The sequence below is a fragment of the Pipra filicauda genome, unplaced genomic scaffold (assembly GCF_003945595.2).
Source record: "Pipra filicauda isolate LSUMZ 115617 unplaced genomic scaffold, ASM394559v2 scaffold54_size4384275_pilon, whole genome shotgun sequence".
In the NCBI taxonomy this organism is placed as follows: Eukaryota; Metazoa; Chordata; class Aves; order Passeriformes; family Pipridae; genus Pipra; species Pipra filicauda.
Genome location: NW_024104698.1, coordinates 4024331 through 4039960, shown reverse-complemented (window position 1 = coordinate 4039960; position 15630 = coordinate 4024331). Strand labels below are relative to the sequence as shown.

The window sequence follows — 15630 nt, the reverse complement described above, 5'->3', positions numbered from 1 at the left end:
GTTGTTTTTTTTTTCATTATTATTATTTTTAACCCGATTTTTTAGAAAGAAAAATAACTCAAACCAAGCGACATTTTAATGATTTTTTTTTTTTTTTTGCTGCCGTTGTTCATCAAGGGCAAAAAAAAAAAAAGCAAGATTTTTCTTCGCCTGTTCAACTCAACGGACTTGGATCCAGCAGCGACTTCATGTGAAGGACTGGGCTGCACCGAGGCTGCCTTTTCCCAGAATTTACTTGGTCATATTTTAGAAATCAGCCTAAGGAGGGGTGTTTTATTGTTGTGTTGTTTGTTTTTTTCCAACTATGCTCCCCGCTTTTTTTTCCCTGGGAATCCGAAAGTTTAACTTTTCTTAAGTCCTGATCCTCCCAAAGGAACTGGCTAAAAAGTCTCTCTTTTAATTATCAGCCCTGTGACTTTCCTCTTCACCCCAACAACCCCATTCACTTTCTTTCCACGCCGAAATCGCTTCGGGAGCACCTTTTTTTTTGGAGGGGGGAGCCACTTTTCCCAAGCCCCTTCCCGAGCTCCCGCTTCCTGAAGCCAAAGGCAATAAGCGGGAGAACTCAGCGGCTCCTCGCTTCTGTCCCAGCGAGGCTTTTTGTTTGCTCCTTTTTTTTTTTTTTTTTTTTGTTTGTGTGTGTGTGTGTGTGTGTGTGTCTGTGTGCGTGTGTGTCCGGAGGAGGAAGATTTCCTCGGAGGAAACCGGGACGTTCCCCTGAACCCCCCCCTCCTCTCCTCTCCTCTCCGGGGCTGAGTTACGCTCCGATTCTGGCGGCCACCAGCAGCAGCAGCCCAGGAAGCTGAACCAGCAGCGAGTTCTACTTTTCCCAAGACAATATTTGGAAAATCCGAAAAGGAAAAGAGGACAGGGAGGGAGGGGAAGAAAAAAGGAAAGAAACTCAAGCACTTGAGGGAAGAAGCGGTGGCTAGAAGGAGGGAAAAGAGCAGAGAGACTGTGCGAGAAGGAAGGAAGGAAGGAGGAGGAGAAGCAGCAGCGCTTTGCAGCTGGGCAGAAGCCGGGACCATGCAGTTTCCAGCCGGGCTGTGCTGAGAGGGGCAGCCCCGGACCAACCGCCAGACTCTGCCTCCTTGCTGCTCCGGGCTGCAGGCGCCCCCAGACCGGCATCACCCCCCGCCCTGTCCGTCTTTCTTAAAGAAAAAAAAACCAAAACAAACCAAAACCAGACTGAGATTTTTTTTCTTCTTCGTGTTTTTAATCCGCTCCTTTTTTTTTTTCTATTTTTTGCCTGTTTTGCTTTTTTGACCCTTATCCTCACCCCTTCACTTTTTCACTCACCCCTTTTTTTCGCTATATATATATATTATTATTTTTTTTACAACCCCCACCCCCCACTACACGCCTCCTCGACGAGAGATCCCCCTACCGCTCCCCCCCCCCCCGCCCCCCAATTCGCTAACTTGTGGCTGTTGTGATGCGTATTCCCGTAGATCCCAGCACCAGCCGGAGGTTCAGCCCCCCCTCCAGCAGCCTGCAGCCCGGCAAGATGAGCGAGGTCAGCCCGGTGGTGGTCGCCCAGCAGCAGCAGCAGCAGCAGCAGCAGCAGGACGCGGCGGCCGCCGTGCCCCGGCTGCGCCCCCACGATAACCGCACCATGGTGGAGATCATCGCTGACCACCCCGCCGAGCTGGTCCGCACCGACAGCCCCAACTTCCTCTGCTCCGTCCTGCCCTCGCACTGGCGCTGCAACAAGACCCTCCCGGTGGCGTTCAAGGTGAGACACCCCCCTCCCGCAGTCGCCCCGGCCGGGGATGCTCCCCCCACGCCGCGCCGGCTGCGCTTCCACCCGCAGGGGCTTCTGTGCCAACTCCCGGCCCGCGGTGTCTCCGGTGATCCCCGTCCCACAGGAGCTTCTGTGCCCCGCCGGGATTTCTCTCTGTCTGTCTCGCAGTGTCGCCGGTGCCCCCTCCTCCCCCGTCCTCCAGGGGCTTTTGTGACCCCCGGCCCACAGGGACTTCTGTGCCCCTCCGCCCCCCGTCCTTCAAGTGCCTCCTGTTTCCCCTAGGTCCGGAGGGACTTTTGTGTCTCCCCCCCCCCCTCGGCCTGCAGGGACTTCTGTGCCCCCCGCACCCCCTTCTGCAGCGTCTCCTGTGCCCCATCGCCCCGCGGGGTCTTCTGTGTTCCCCCTTCTGCAAGGGGCTTCTGTCTCCCCCCGCCCCCCAGCAATGTCTCCGGTGCCCCTCGGGCTGCAGTGCCTCCTGTACCCCCTCCCCACCCCAGTCCTGCAGTGCCTCCCCGTGCACCCCCATCCTGCAATGCCTCCTGTTCCCCCCGCTCCCGGCCCGCAGGGCTTCGCTGACCCCCCAGTCTGCAATGACTCCTGTATTCCCACCCCCCCCCCCCCAAGTGTTCAAGTCTTACAGTGGCTTCTATATCCCGTCCTCGTTCTGCTGTGTCCCCTGTACTCCCCGTCCCGCAATGTGTCGGGGTGCACCCCCGCAGTGCCTTCCAACTGCAGTGGTCCCCGTGCCCCGCGTCCTGCTGCGTTTCCTGTGCCCCCGTAGGTCTGCTCTGCCCCCCTCACCCTTGCCACGGCCTCCGTGCCCCCGGAGCCATCCCGTTATCTCCATCCCCGCGGGGCACTGCCGGCGTGTCCTCCCCGGGCACCCTGTGCCCCCCTCATCATCCACCCCGGAGACATTCCCTGCGCCCCCTGTCTCTGGGCTTGCCTTTTTTTTTTTTTTTTTTAAAAACCCCAAACCTTGCGTGCCCTCCCTGAGGAAGGGGCGAGCGCAGTGTGGCAAAGTGGGTGCCCCCCTCTCTCTCGAAACCCAGTCCCTGACCCACGGAGGTGTCCCTTCCTTCCTCTCCGCTCCCGGGAGTGGGACTGGGGGATTTGGGGTGGCTCTGAAGCGTGCGGGAAGGTGGAGTGGGGTCCGAGGTTCAGGCTGGGGTTGCAGAGTGGGATCGCGGCTTTGCCCTCCAACATCCCGGGCTGAGATGGGGCTGGGAAGGGGGACGCAGAGCTCCTGGGTGGGGGGGACACGAGGTCCCTTCACTTCTCCTGGTGGACAAGCGAGGAAGTGGCTACCCAGAGACGCTCTCCTTGGCAGGGTCGCACGTTTCCATAATAAATCCCACCCCACTCTGCACCGGGGATGCTGCTTTTAATTTTCTGTCTCCATCCCCACGGCGCACTAATGAGAGGAAACGATTTTTTACAAAAACTGTAATAATAACAACAGTAATTGCATGCTTTAAAACAAACCCTTTTCCTCCCCTAGCAATACTTCCAAGCATGCCCCTGGAGTTTTTCCCCCAGTGGCCTTTGGTAGGGAGCGGGCAATGGCTGGGGATGTCCCCAAGCACCTGTCCGAGTGGGATGTGGGGTCGGAGCGAGGTGCGTTGGCCCTTCGAGGGCCTCATCATACCATCATTTTCCTGTGAAAAATAACGTGCCTGGAAATCCCTCAAAGGGCAGAAAAGTTTGGAAATGGTCTCACCCAGCGCGTTCCAGAACACAGCCTTGTTGTTGTGTTTCCCCACTGCCAGCCGTGTTATCATGACCGTTTTTCCAGGAAAAAATAGTGGAAGTGGTTAAATGAGCTGGTGTTAAAGTGAGTGGTGATAAAGATAGAGCTTTGCTTTGAAAATCTTACGGGTGTGCGGGTGAGGGTTCACTAAAGTGCCTGTGTGTGTGGGAACAGCTTGGAGAGGCTGGAATTACGGGAGGAACCCTTTGCACAGGGCCTGCTTATGCAGGACAGGATGGTCGGACTCAGTAGGAATGGCAGAACAATGGGATGTCTTTTGACTTTGTGACTCGGTGTAGCACTCACAGCCTCTCTAGGTGTGGATCACGGTGATTCTGATTCACAGGGGCTGCAGGGTGAGGAGGAGGAGGAGCTTTTGCAGAATTGTGATTCTAATTTAATTGAGAGTTAGATTAAGTTGGCATTATAGTTACTCTTTAAAGAAGGGACGCGAGAGCTGTTGCATTATCGTGCTGGCGTTGTTGTTCTCATTTGAGGTGTCTGAGCCTTCTCCTACCTCACAGCAATTCAAAGGATGCGGTCGCAGTTCATTAGAATAAGGGAAAGACCTAAACTAAATATTAGAATATTTAGAATATTATTACAATAAGAATGCCTACGTGTGATAAAAGGATAGAAAAAGGATTAGACCGTTTCCCAATCTTTTTTTGTGTTCATATATATGTATTTATTTGTTTGTCTCCTATATTTGACTGCTGACAGGGCAGTGCAGATCTGACTGATTTACTGATGCTTTAGGGCACACGTTGCCCCTTACACCCTTCCACTGTGGGTGCAGCTGTGTTTTCGCATGCAATACATACTTTTAAAAATTATTCCTAAATTACATTCACCCTTATTTACTGGTAAATTAATTTGAAACTCATTTGAAATACTTTTGACTATTTATTAAAAATTTATTTCATTTTTCAAATGTAATTTTCATGCAGTTGCTCAGTAGTTTTAGACCAAAGAAGCTGCATGTATCATCCAGTGAAACACTTGACTGTGTTATAACAGAATGGGAATTAGCTCTGAAAGGGAAAGAAAAGACAGATTTGAGCTATAGAAATCTCAGCTAAACATAACTTGAAAGTGAAATAGCTCACAGACAACACACTTTGTGAAGTTTTATTGGCAATAAATAATATGTTGATGATAATGTTTTGAGTGGTGTGTTAAGTGTGTCATAATTCTCTTGCAGCAATCCCCAGTGAAAATGTACACTCGATATAGCACTGTTTTAATTTAAAAAAACAGATATAAATCATATGCAGGAGAGGAAGTATGTTATAAACAGTGCTGGGTTTGATTATAATTTTTTGAAATAGTGTTGGCTTAGCATTAGGTTTGAATTTTAAGTATTAATATTTGCACACACTGGGGAGGGAGCCCCTGTCGTGTGCTCTCTAATAAGATTGTTAATGCAAACTGGTTTTGTGGGGAAGAGGATTAGATGGGTACCTATTATTACAGCTCTAGCTCTTCATATTCCAGCACAAAATAAATGCATATTGTGCACCTGGGTCCAAATCATATTCACTTCTTAATCTCAGTAGCCAGTGGTACTTTATTTGAGTCAAGTCATCAGAACTTGGCCACTCTGTGGGAGATTTTACTGCAAATCATAAAAATTCAAATTGCCACGTTAGAGGTTACAAGTGACTTCTGTACGATGCTAATAGTAACAAAGAGTCTTAGTGGACCTAAAGGCAGGGGGAAAAACAGGACATGGAGTCTAAAACCTCTCCCCAGTAGCACCACAGTAGTTCTGGGTCTGTCAGCATTTCCACTCCAAACCCCAAATTTCAGAGTTTATAACTCAGCTGTTTTAAATAGCTTCAAGCTGAAACCTGCTGTATAAATTGTCGGCCCAGATGTACATTTTGAAACAAAAAGTAGCGCGAATCAGTTATTCTGTTTTAACTTACAGAACATTAAAATATTTTTAATAGTATCAGATGCTCTTTTGGCAATCTCTGGAAAAAGCATTCTCAATACAGAAGATTTTGCATTCAGAGGCAGTTTGACTTCAGTGTTTCGCAAGAAAGTTGTTGAAGTGGCAGATACCAATGTTTGGGAGGAACTATTTAGCATGTACATTGGTGGGGGTTTTTTAAACAAGCTTTTTACTCTGCAGAAAGTCTGAGTACCTGCTGTTGTGTTCTAGTTTTGCTTTGTGCCTATAACTTCCGTCTGTAGGGTACATGCTTTGGCCAGTTCAAATCCCACTGGACCGAAACTGGGCAAACAGGTTGCCTAACCAGATGAGAATTGTGTTATGCAAAAAACACATAGTTATTTTCAACTTGTAAGAATTGGTTTGCTTTTATTTTGGGACTTCATTTGACTTTATGTACCGTTTTGAGCTTTGGTTTAAAAAAAAAAAAAAGCAAAGGCAAAATCTACCTTTAGTCCTAGAAATGTGTAGAGAGTTTATAATGGAAAATAAATGTGTTGAAATAGTAGAGACACTGAGACAAAGAATAGGTAAGGAATGCACTGTGGCTGCTTCTCATCACTTCTCATCTTTAATTTTTTACACAGTCTTTACTCATTTAACAGTGCATTTACAATCCTCTTTCTAAGAATATGTCATCAATTTTGTATTGATACATGGTATAAAATTGCCAAATAAAGATTTATGCCAACAGTCTTTCAGCAGGTACAGTTACTTTTTAAAATTCTCAAAATGACATGTATTTCTCCAGGTTTCAAACTTGTTTTGCAAAGCTTTTTTTTCCTATCCAGATCTACTATGTACCTGTGCAGTAGTCCTCTGGTATTTTGTGGCAAAAAAAGTATCAAATTATGAAAGGAACACGCATTTTACTCCTGTTGGCTGGCAGGGGATCTTCCCATGCTATAGGATTTTATTTTATTAGCCAAAGATTTTATTTTCACCTCTGATTTCAGTTTGTCTTGTCGTTCGGTCTCCTCTGAGTGAGATGAATAGTGATATTGCATCATGCTGCATCCAAAGCCTCTCAGTACCGATGCAGCTCTCGATTAGGTGCGATTGCCCGGCGGTGGCAGCAGCACGTGCAGCTCTGGGCTGATGGCTAAGCTGACAAATTGAACTGACATCCAGTGGAAGGGGCAGGCAGGAAAACTCTGAGAAGCAACAGGGGACAGAGGGGAGCTTTTTAAGAGGTTTTGCTCCCTCCTGTCCAGGTGTTATAGACTGTAACTGTGTTTGGGGCTGTGATGGAGCTGTGATGGCACTGCCTGTATGTGCTCTGGGTACCTGGGGAGAAAGGGGTGACCTGAGGCTGCAGGCATCTTGCTCCCTCTCCCGAGGCTCCTGGCGGCCTTGTGCTTCCTCCTGAGCTCTCAGATTCTTTGCATTTCTGAAGTTAATGTGATTTTTTTGTTGTTGTTTTGTGAGATATAAAAAGCGTAGGGTGCAACTCCCTGGGATGCTGATGGGCGAGACAAGACCGTCCAGAGATAACGTGGTGTGTCGCAGGCTGGGAAGGGAGTGGTTTATAAGTAGTCTCAAGCCCCATGCTTTAAAGCCAGTATCCATTTATTAACTGTTAGAGTCAGCTCTATAATCTGTTCAGCAGATTATTATTTGTTATTTGATTATTATTTATTATTCCTTACACCTGGCTTTGAAGCTGTCAGATCTGGTTGCTGCCAGACCCAAGTCAGAGAGTTAGTGAGACCTCAGATCTTACCCACAGCAGTGGTTCCTCTGTTTTTATGTTGAGGGACATTCATATCACTTTAAAGTAAAATCTCTGTTTGATAGATGAAAACCTCACACTAGTTTGTGGCAAAACTCAGTTTTCAGTTTTGGGTGGTATTACCTGGTGTTTACGGAAAAAAAGACTTTCAGCTTTGCTTGCTTTTTTCGATTCAATATTTCTTTTAAATAAGACAAGCTGTACTTTTCAGTAATATGGTCTATTTCAAATATTTTTATATTTTTTATACCTTTGTAATTTGTTTTTATCATTTGAGAGAAACACTGTACAGTGTACTGGGCCACATGCTCTCCCTGCATATCCAGAGCTCCTAATTCTTTCCACTGAATTAATATCACCATGCAACCTGCAATTATTAGTTTCAGCCAGGATCATTTATAGGAAAGATATTTCAAGCAGGCCGTATCACAAAATGTAATATATGTTTCCGGAGACAGAATGAATTACTCTGAATAATATAAGAAGTCATATCTGACCATATAAACTGGTAGAAGCTGCAAGTGGAGACACTTTGTAGCTCAAGATATTTTTTCAAGTTTTAGTTTGGCTATGCTATATTTCTGAATCTCTTTTTGTTATAAATTTATTTCCATAAACAGGGAAAAGGAAATTATTTTATTCATACTTTTGTGGACTTTTTTTCCCCATGTGTATATTTTCTTCCTAGTCAATTAACTCCTGTTTACCTTTATTTTTAATTTAAAAAGTCACAGTACACTGTAGGAATCCCTGGTGTTTTCAAATTAGAAGCTGTCTGCTCTGTGACATTTATCTACTCAGATATTGGAGCACTGCTTAACCACTGAAGCATAAAAGTGAGACTATCAGGTAGCTGGAACGTAAGGAGAAGTGAAATACTTTGATATCTTCTGTTCACCCATCCTGGAATTTGAGGGAGGTATCAGCACTAACCACATGCGACTCTTGCGAGCGCTATGAAAATTTACATGCCTGCAAGGAAATACAGCTTTGTTTTATATTGCATCTGAAGAGTTTGAATTCCAGCCACAAAGTGCTCCATCCCAGAGCGTGCTGGGCGTAGAGCTTTGTCTACTGATGCCCCGAGTGCCACTCCTGGGATGGGTGGATGCAGGGTTCTCTCTGGCTTGAAGTCTGAGGAGCTCGGGGGGTGGGGTGATGGGTGTAAACAACAGAGAAGTAGAACCAATTCTGGGTGATAAGGCTGCTAATAGTAATTTCCAGCTTTCCATTTCAAATGTTCCCATGTATAATTTATGGATACGAGCCATGCCTCGTGTTCTCTCGCTGCTCGTTGGTTGCTAAGAACAAAGTTGGCCTTCAGGAAGCATTAAAGCAAACACTCTGTATAAGGACACTGAATGTTTCTGAAGAAATGCAACAAAGAAGAAACTCCCTGTTAGGCTCTGAGAAAGGGAGACAATACATGATGTTTCTGTGTTTGATGTGGCACTTTGTTCTGTGTGCAGCGAGTGCAAGACTCCTCACCGCAGCGGGCTGGAGAAGCTGCCACGGAGCCTCATAATGAGCGTGGCAGCCTGGAAGGCTGGAAGGGAGACACACGCTTCCAAAGTGTGGCTTCACCAGTTGTGATTGTCTTCCCCTTTTTACAGGTGGTGGCCTTAGGAGAAGTGCCCGATGGGACAGTGGTCACTGTCATGGCTGGAAACGACGAGAATTACTCTGCAGAGCTGCGAAACGCGTCTGCCGTGATGAAGAACCAGGTGGCCAGATTTAATGACTTACGATTTGTGGGCAGAAGTGGAAGAGGTAGGCCACTGCCTTTTATGTGTCCATAACGAAGTGAAAAACAATGTCTGGACGTCAGGCTTACTCTGCAATGAAATACTGATTAATCCATAAATCCATTGTTCATAGAATCATTGAAAAGTTTGGGTTGTAAGGGACCTTAAAGGTCATCTAGTTCCAACCCTCTGCCATGGGCAGGGACACCTTCCACTAGATCAGGTTGTTCAGGTTGTCAGCCTTTCATTTGGAGGGGCGTACATGTGTTTTGGTGGCAAACTTCAGCATTTTCACAAAGTAAGTTAAGAGTTTTCTTCAGTTTTTCTGACTCCTCATGTCTCTGTAGTCTTTTATCAGACACAGGTTTTGAAAAATGATTCACAGAGTACCCGCTTTCCTGTTTTAATCACACAGGAAGGGTGGAAGGAGAAGGGCATATGTGTGATCTGGGTTATGTGGAGTCAAAAAGTGTATCTCAGTCCGTGGCAGTGAGAGGTGGAGAATTCCCTTAAGCAGTAAAGCTGCTTCTGAAGTTGTTGTAGAAGACTTGTAATTAGGGGGATTTTGCATATCACATGTGCTATAGGTTGTATTCTTTAAGGACTTAGATCTTTCAAGGCTTAACAGCTATTGGTGGAAAATTTACTAGTGACTTCTCTGCCCTTTACGATCAAACTGCTGATAACCTGTGAAAATCACCCCTGTGAAAATCTTTTTAGTAAGCTGGTTGAGTTTTTATGAATTGCTGGTAAGTTTGGGCTTGAACTCAATGTTAACTTTCGTTTATATGACATGGTAACTTCCAATTTTATTTTTTTTCTGAAGTTGTAGAGTGCTGTCATTGTCTTCCAGCTGTTTAGGAGCTTCCTATAATCTGGAAAGGGCACTGTACTTACAGAAAGCCTTTGTAATCATTGCAAGTTTGCAAGAATTCCTCTTTAAGGGTCTGATGGCTGCTTTCAAACTTCAGGTAGTGATTGAAAGGATATCTTGAAGGAAGCTGGCACTGCAGTTCTTACTGCATGAATCTTCAGAATGTTTGGTTGTATCAGTCATTGTTTCAACCCACAATTTTTTTTCCTTTATGTATTTGAAGTAATTATTCATTTTTCTAAACTAACCCTGCATGGGGCAAACCAAAGCAACAGAAGCAGAACAATTATGCTAGGAAATTAGCAATAAAGCTAATTTTACAGTAATATTCCTTAGAAAGCAGTTGCAATTCATCTTAAAGAAGGAACGAATTTTTTTCCAAAAAGAAATTAAACATGTGACAGAGGCCCAGATAGTCTAAATCTGTCAGCACATTTTTACAAGCGTTTTGTGAGAGTGAGTCCATAAGCATGGCTTACAGTGACTATTCTTTATTTTAGTGGCCTGGCCCAAAATTCTCTTTATCATTTTAAAACTTGCAAAGTATTGGTAATAAAGAATAACTTGAAAGACAGAATAACTTTTGCAACAGTAATGCAGTATAAATACAGAGTTTATTCCCCTTGTGAACAAGGAGTTATCTATCTCTTCCATTTGTCTTCCTTTCTTTTAGAAAAACAGTTTACTTTGTTATTCTGCTGATGGACTAGGTTTGAAAGTTCTCTGGCTCCATCTCTACTGCTGCCTTACAGTAGAAGTTCAGTGGTGTATCAGTTTTTCAGTAGTGCTGAAAAAGGACAGAAATGTGATGTACTACCTCTGATCTGTGAATTTAATTTCAAACCCACGATATATACTTTTTATTAAAGCATAGGAAATTAAATAAAGGCCTAAAGCCTCCGTAGATACAGCTACAGACACAAACACAAACCTCCTAAAATTTGGTTCCAGTAGTTTAATTTATATTTTTATCTAGCAGACTTGGAATAGACTTTCTCTCTGATCAATCTGGGTAGAATCTATGGAAAAGTGATAGTGTACTTTTCAAACCCTCAACATATTTATTTAAGAGACTTCAAAGAAAAACAAAGGGTGTGCACTGTTTTACTATATTGGCTTTCTGAGTTTTGGCCAGTTTCCCAAATAGCAATTTTTATATTTAAAAAAAAAAAAAAAAAAGAAAAGTTAAAAAAAAAAAAAAAAGGAAGAAAAAAGACAGACTTAACTGCTTGCAGACTTTTCACGCATGGAAGATGAAGAAAGCTTCTTTTGATGAAGTGTAATTATGTCCAAACAGAGCTGACCCCCTCCCCCTATATTTCTTATGATCTTAACGGAAGAAAGTAGGGCTTTTCCTTTGAAGCAGCCGGGACTCGGTGGAGGATCTGAAATGCTGCATTCTGCTGCCAGAGGCAGGATGGAGAAATTGGTCCAGACTTGTCTTCCAGACTTAGAACACAGAGGGGGAGAAGGAGAGAGAGAGGAGAGAGAAGGAGAGAAGGAGAAAGAGTTATCATTAATGATAGATTTTTAGAACTCTGCTTAAAATACCAGGAAAAGAAAGCAGTGGTTGCAAACAGAAGTGAGAAAGCTCCTTACATAGACAAATATCGGTAAACACAAGTCTTGAAGCAGAACAGGAAAAAATAAAGTAATAAAGAAATCCTTTTCTGGTGGCAAGAAACTAATCCACACCTGTTCCTGACTTCAGATTTACATCTTTCTAAGCAGCTCGTGCTTTGATCTCTGTATCTCTAGATTTGATTGTGAAGTCTGAATCATCAACTTACCACTTCACCTCCTCTCCCACGTTTTTACTTGCTTCCCATGGCTCAATGGAGAAACTCGATTTTTATACATATTTATGTTGCTTGCCTGACAGAAGCTTCACGTTTCTGTTTGTATAATTTCTCCTAAACGCCATTTTTGGATTCATAAGAATAAGTAACCAGAGTGTTTGATGCAAATGCAGCAGTTGTTGTATGTGGTTTTCAGGCAGTAGCTCACTTTTACAAGCCTGATCCACAGCGCATAGAAGAAAGAATTCCTGTCTTCAATAAGCAAAGGATCATAACCTTAATTTTGTTGTGTCCCGATACTTTAATCACATTAGCATCTAACTGAAAAAATATGCAACACGCACACACAAGCTGCTGAGTCTCCTTTCAAGATCATTTCTGGGGTTTGCCTTGTGCTTCAGCATATGTCCATCTCGTCCTCCTCTGTGTCAGCTCAGCTCACATGTGTGAATAACAAAGAATGCACAGTTTAGACACACTGAAGCAATAGTGCCAGATGACTGCTTGGCTGGGGAATTTAATAAAAGAGAACTACAATTAGTCTTTAGCCTCTGAAAGTGGATAGTTGAAGTGACTAAGGGCAATAAAGAAAGGTGATAAAAAGTGCATTAACGGATTTTGTAGCCGAGGAGGGATATCTGTGAAATAGCTGTGGAAGGCATCAGCATCACTGAAACAGTGAAGAACAGTAAAAATTTATTTCATTCTTAGTCCTGTAATATGTAAATCATCTCTTGAAAGCTCTGGAGTGTGCTGGCAGGGCTGTGCAGCTTCCCACAATGAAGTGCTCTGTGGTTTATGGAGTGCGAGGGGGCTTCGTTGGTGTTACTACATCCATACTTTGGTTTGGTAAAAAACCAGTTAGGGAACAAAACCAGTTTCTCTTTCAAATTAGCTGCTCACCTCTTCAGCTTAGGCTGGCTAAGAGGTGACAGTTCAGAAATTCTCACTGTTGAGGTCCAAACTCCTCAAATTAAGAAACTCATTTTTTTCTGGCCACTGTAACCTGTTGAGTTATATTTAGTGTAGAAAACCTTGCAGTGCTTTTCTACAGAATGATTTTACAGCATCTTACAAATAATATTTCGTTGAGTTAATTCTTTCTGTCATGATAGACTTTTGTATGGATTTGGCATATAAAGGGAATGGTAGCATGGAAGGCCAAATTCTTCATTCAAAGGTATATGGAAATGCCTCTTTAGTATCTTTGTTACCAGTAATATTCTACTGATTTTCCAGAGGTAGCTGTAATCTGAGTGTCATCAGCATAAAATTTAATGGTCAGAACTTTTTGCCATGATAAGCTGGTGCCAAAGGAAGCCTTAAACCTGTACCTAGAGAATTATATATGTCCAAGTAGTAGGCTGAATTCATCCTTGGAGAGGGATAAAAGGCATAGACTCTCCTCAGCCCTAAACAAGCAGGCACGGAGGAACTGTGTGCTTGAGCAGGGCTGTTGCTGCCCACACACCCACCATATGAGGGCAGGACACACAGTTCACCTCTGGGACAGCAGATGGGCGAGACTGGACAAAGACTGGACATCCTACACACACCTAACTCTCCTCCTGTGATGATCTGAGAAATAATCCCTTTCCCAGTGAAACTGGGGAAAGCCACCTTCAGCTCTGGCCACTGGACAAAGTTCAGACTCCTGAGATTTTTGCACACTTAAACTGAAAAAGAGCAGGGTTAGATTAGACATGAGAAAGAAATTCTTCCCTGTGAGTGTGGCAAGACACAGGAACAGGTTGCCCAGAGAAACTGTGGCTGCCCCATTCCTGGAAGTGTTCAGGGCCAGGCTGGATGGGGCTTGGAGCAACGTGGTCTAGGGGAAGTTGTCCCTGTCCATGGCACGGGGGTTGGAACTAAATGATCTTTAAGATGCCTTCCAACCCAAACCATTCCAAAATGCTGTTATTTTCTGGGGTCCTGACCATCCCTCTAACCTGCATCTCCCAGAGAGCTGGGCACAGCTGGAGCACAGCTTCACCTGGAAAATCATTTTACTCTAAATGACAGTCATGTTTCCTTTAAAAAGAATTCCATGTCACATTCTAGTTCCCGAAAATTATAGCCAAGACAGTTTGAAGCTGCACTCCTGATAATAAATGATGCATGTCTCAGGCAGGTTTGGGGGATATACGACTTGGACCAGAAAGAAAGACCAATTACTAGATTTGACAGCCAAAGCTCTGTTCTGTATTATGCCTTATATATAAGCTGTTCTGTATTAGGCTTGAAAAAACTGCATTAAGTTTGCACTGTTACATATCGTTTAAGATCTGTGCCTTGATTGAATGCCTTCAGAGTTCAGCAAGAGGAAAAGCCTTAGCAACAAAAATGCACAAATACACCCAGGGAAGGGGAGGGGGGGTGGGAGGGGAAAGAGTTTTAAGTGTCTGGTAAAGTAGCAGCTTAAATGAGCATGAAGGCCAAAGATTGCTGACTGTTTTATTGAGTCACTGTTGTACGCCCACCTTTTCCTGTCTTGAAACAGTTTTCAGTTTTGACTATCTGACATGACTAACCGTTGCATATCTAACAGATTACAACTGTCAGTGAGTCTCCCAAACAGGGGCCAGCGCCTGTGAGAATGTGTGCTCAGACGCAGGCAGCTCCCTTTATTTATTTCTTTTTAACGTTTTCATTCAGTTAAGAGTCTGTGGATGATCTTGTGCAATCTCTGCCTGAATTCGAGCTTTGTAAAGTTAAAAAAAACCAAAAACCAACAATGCAGACTGACGATAGTAACGTACGTGCACACAGACATTTCTCACCCTCACGGGAAAGCTGGGAGCTTTCTTAGGATTTCATAGATGGAATATATATAGGGAAAAAAAGGTGTGTTCCAGTAATAATGATATCATCATATTAGCCCTGGCATATGAAGGACAGGAGACACTGATTCGCTGTTAAAATATCTCCCAGGAGGAAAATATATTCTTTCCTCATCTTATTGTAGTCAAGTCAAACAAATGAAATGATAAAACTGTGTGAAGTAAATAACATGTGGTCACATTCTGCTCTCTGTCACACAGCTGTGAAACTGGAGTAAATTTTTAAATTATCTGACTTGCTTTGGATTTACACCACTTTCAATACAGCAAAGAATTTGGCTTGTCCTCAGCAGTGAATCACTTTTGTTCTGTCATTGTATGATGACCCATTATTAAATAAGAAACATTTAGATTGTCAACACATGGACGTATTCTTGACATAGAGTAAAACCGAAGGGGAGGAAAACTCCTATGGTCAGTTATGTTTTTAATTTTCACGATTGTGGTAACGACAGGGAATAATTTTAAGCGTCTCTGATTCTTTACTGAACATGCATGTGACTGTTTTCATGTTGTAATCACTCATTCCTTGTTGTTTTTTTCCCTTTGTAGGGAAGAGCTTTACTTTGACAATAACTGTCCTGACAAATCCCCCCCAAGTCGCTACATACCACAGAGCTATAAAGGTTACAGTGGATGGGCCAAGAGAGCCTAGAAGTGAGTATTATCTTCTTGTTTTCTCTCTTATGTCTGCTTAATTTTGCTTAAAAGAGACCCATAAATGAAATACGTATATCTTTGTCAGACTTTGGTTCTTGCTCAGCAAAATATGTGAGTGCATGCTTAATTTGGAGTCTATTGGACCACACACATACTTGCATTAAACACACACTTAAGTGCTTGGCTGAATTTGGGCAATCCCAAACCTGATTCTCATTCACATCAAGGTCTTGATACATTATCTGCCAGTGCAAATGAGAACTAAACCCACTGTATTTATATGTAATCTGATTTAGGCATAATAGATACAATCCTGCAACGTGCTGGATTCCCTGAACTCCTGTAAGCTTCCAAGTGAAAACGTTTAGAACAAAACAGGAGCCTGATCTTTCAGGATCAATCCTAGTGCAGAGAGAAAATATATAATATAGCGCCTTTTTGTTTGCCCTTAAATTCTTTTGCCATCAGATAATTAATGCACCTGGTTAATCTCATCATACCTGAAATTGGTTTTCAGCTATGGACT

The 15630-nt window shown here is 43.7% G+C and overlaps 1 protein-coding gene across 2 annotated transcripts in view; it reads left to right on the top strand.

Moving 5' to 3' along the window:
* The first annotated feature begins 1028 nt into the window (after positions 1-1028).
* Positions 1029-15630, top strand: part of RUNX2 (RUNX family transcription factor 2) — a 162899-nt gene continuing 148297 nt past the window's right edge. For both annotated transcript variants that reach the window (XM_027722392.2, XM_027722312.2), the window contains exons 1-3: positions 1029-1735; positions 8800-8956; positions 14997-15101. In XM_027722392.2, coding sequence (XP_027578193.2) covers positions 1436-1735; positions 8800-8956; positions 14997-15101 — 562 coding nt within the window. In that variant the 5' untranslated portion in view covers positions 1029-1435. The remainder of the gene's footprint in view (positions 1736-8799; positions 8957-14996; positions 15102-15630) is intronic.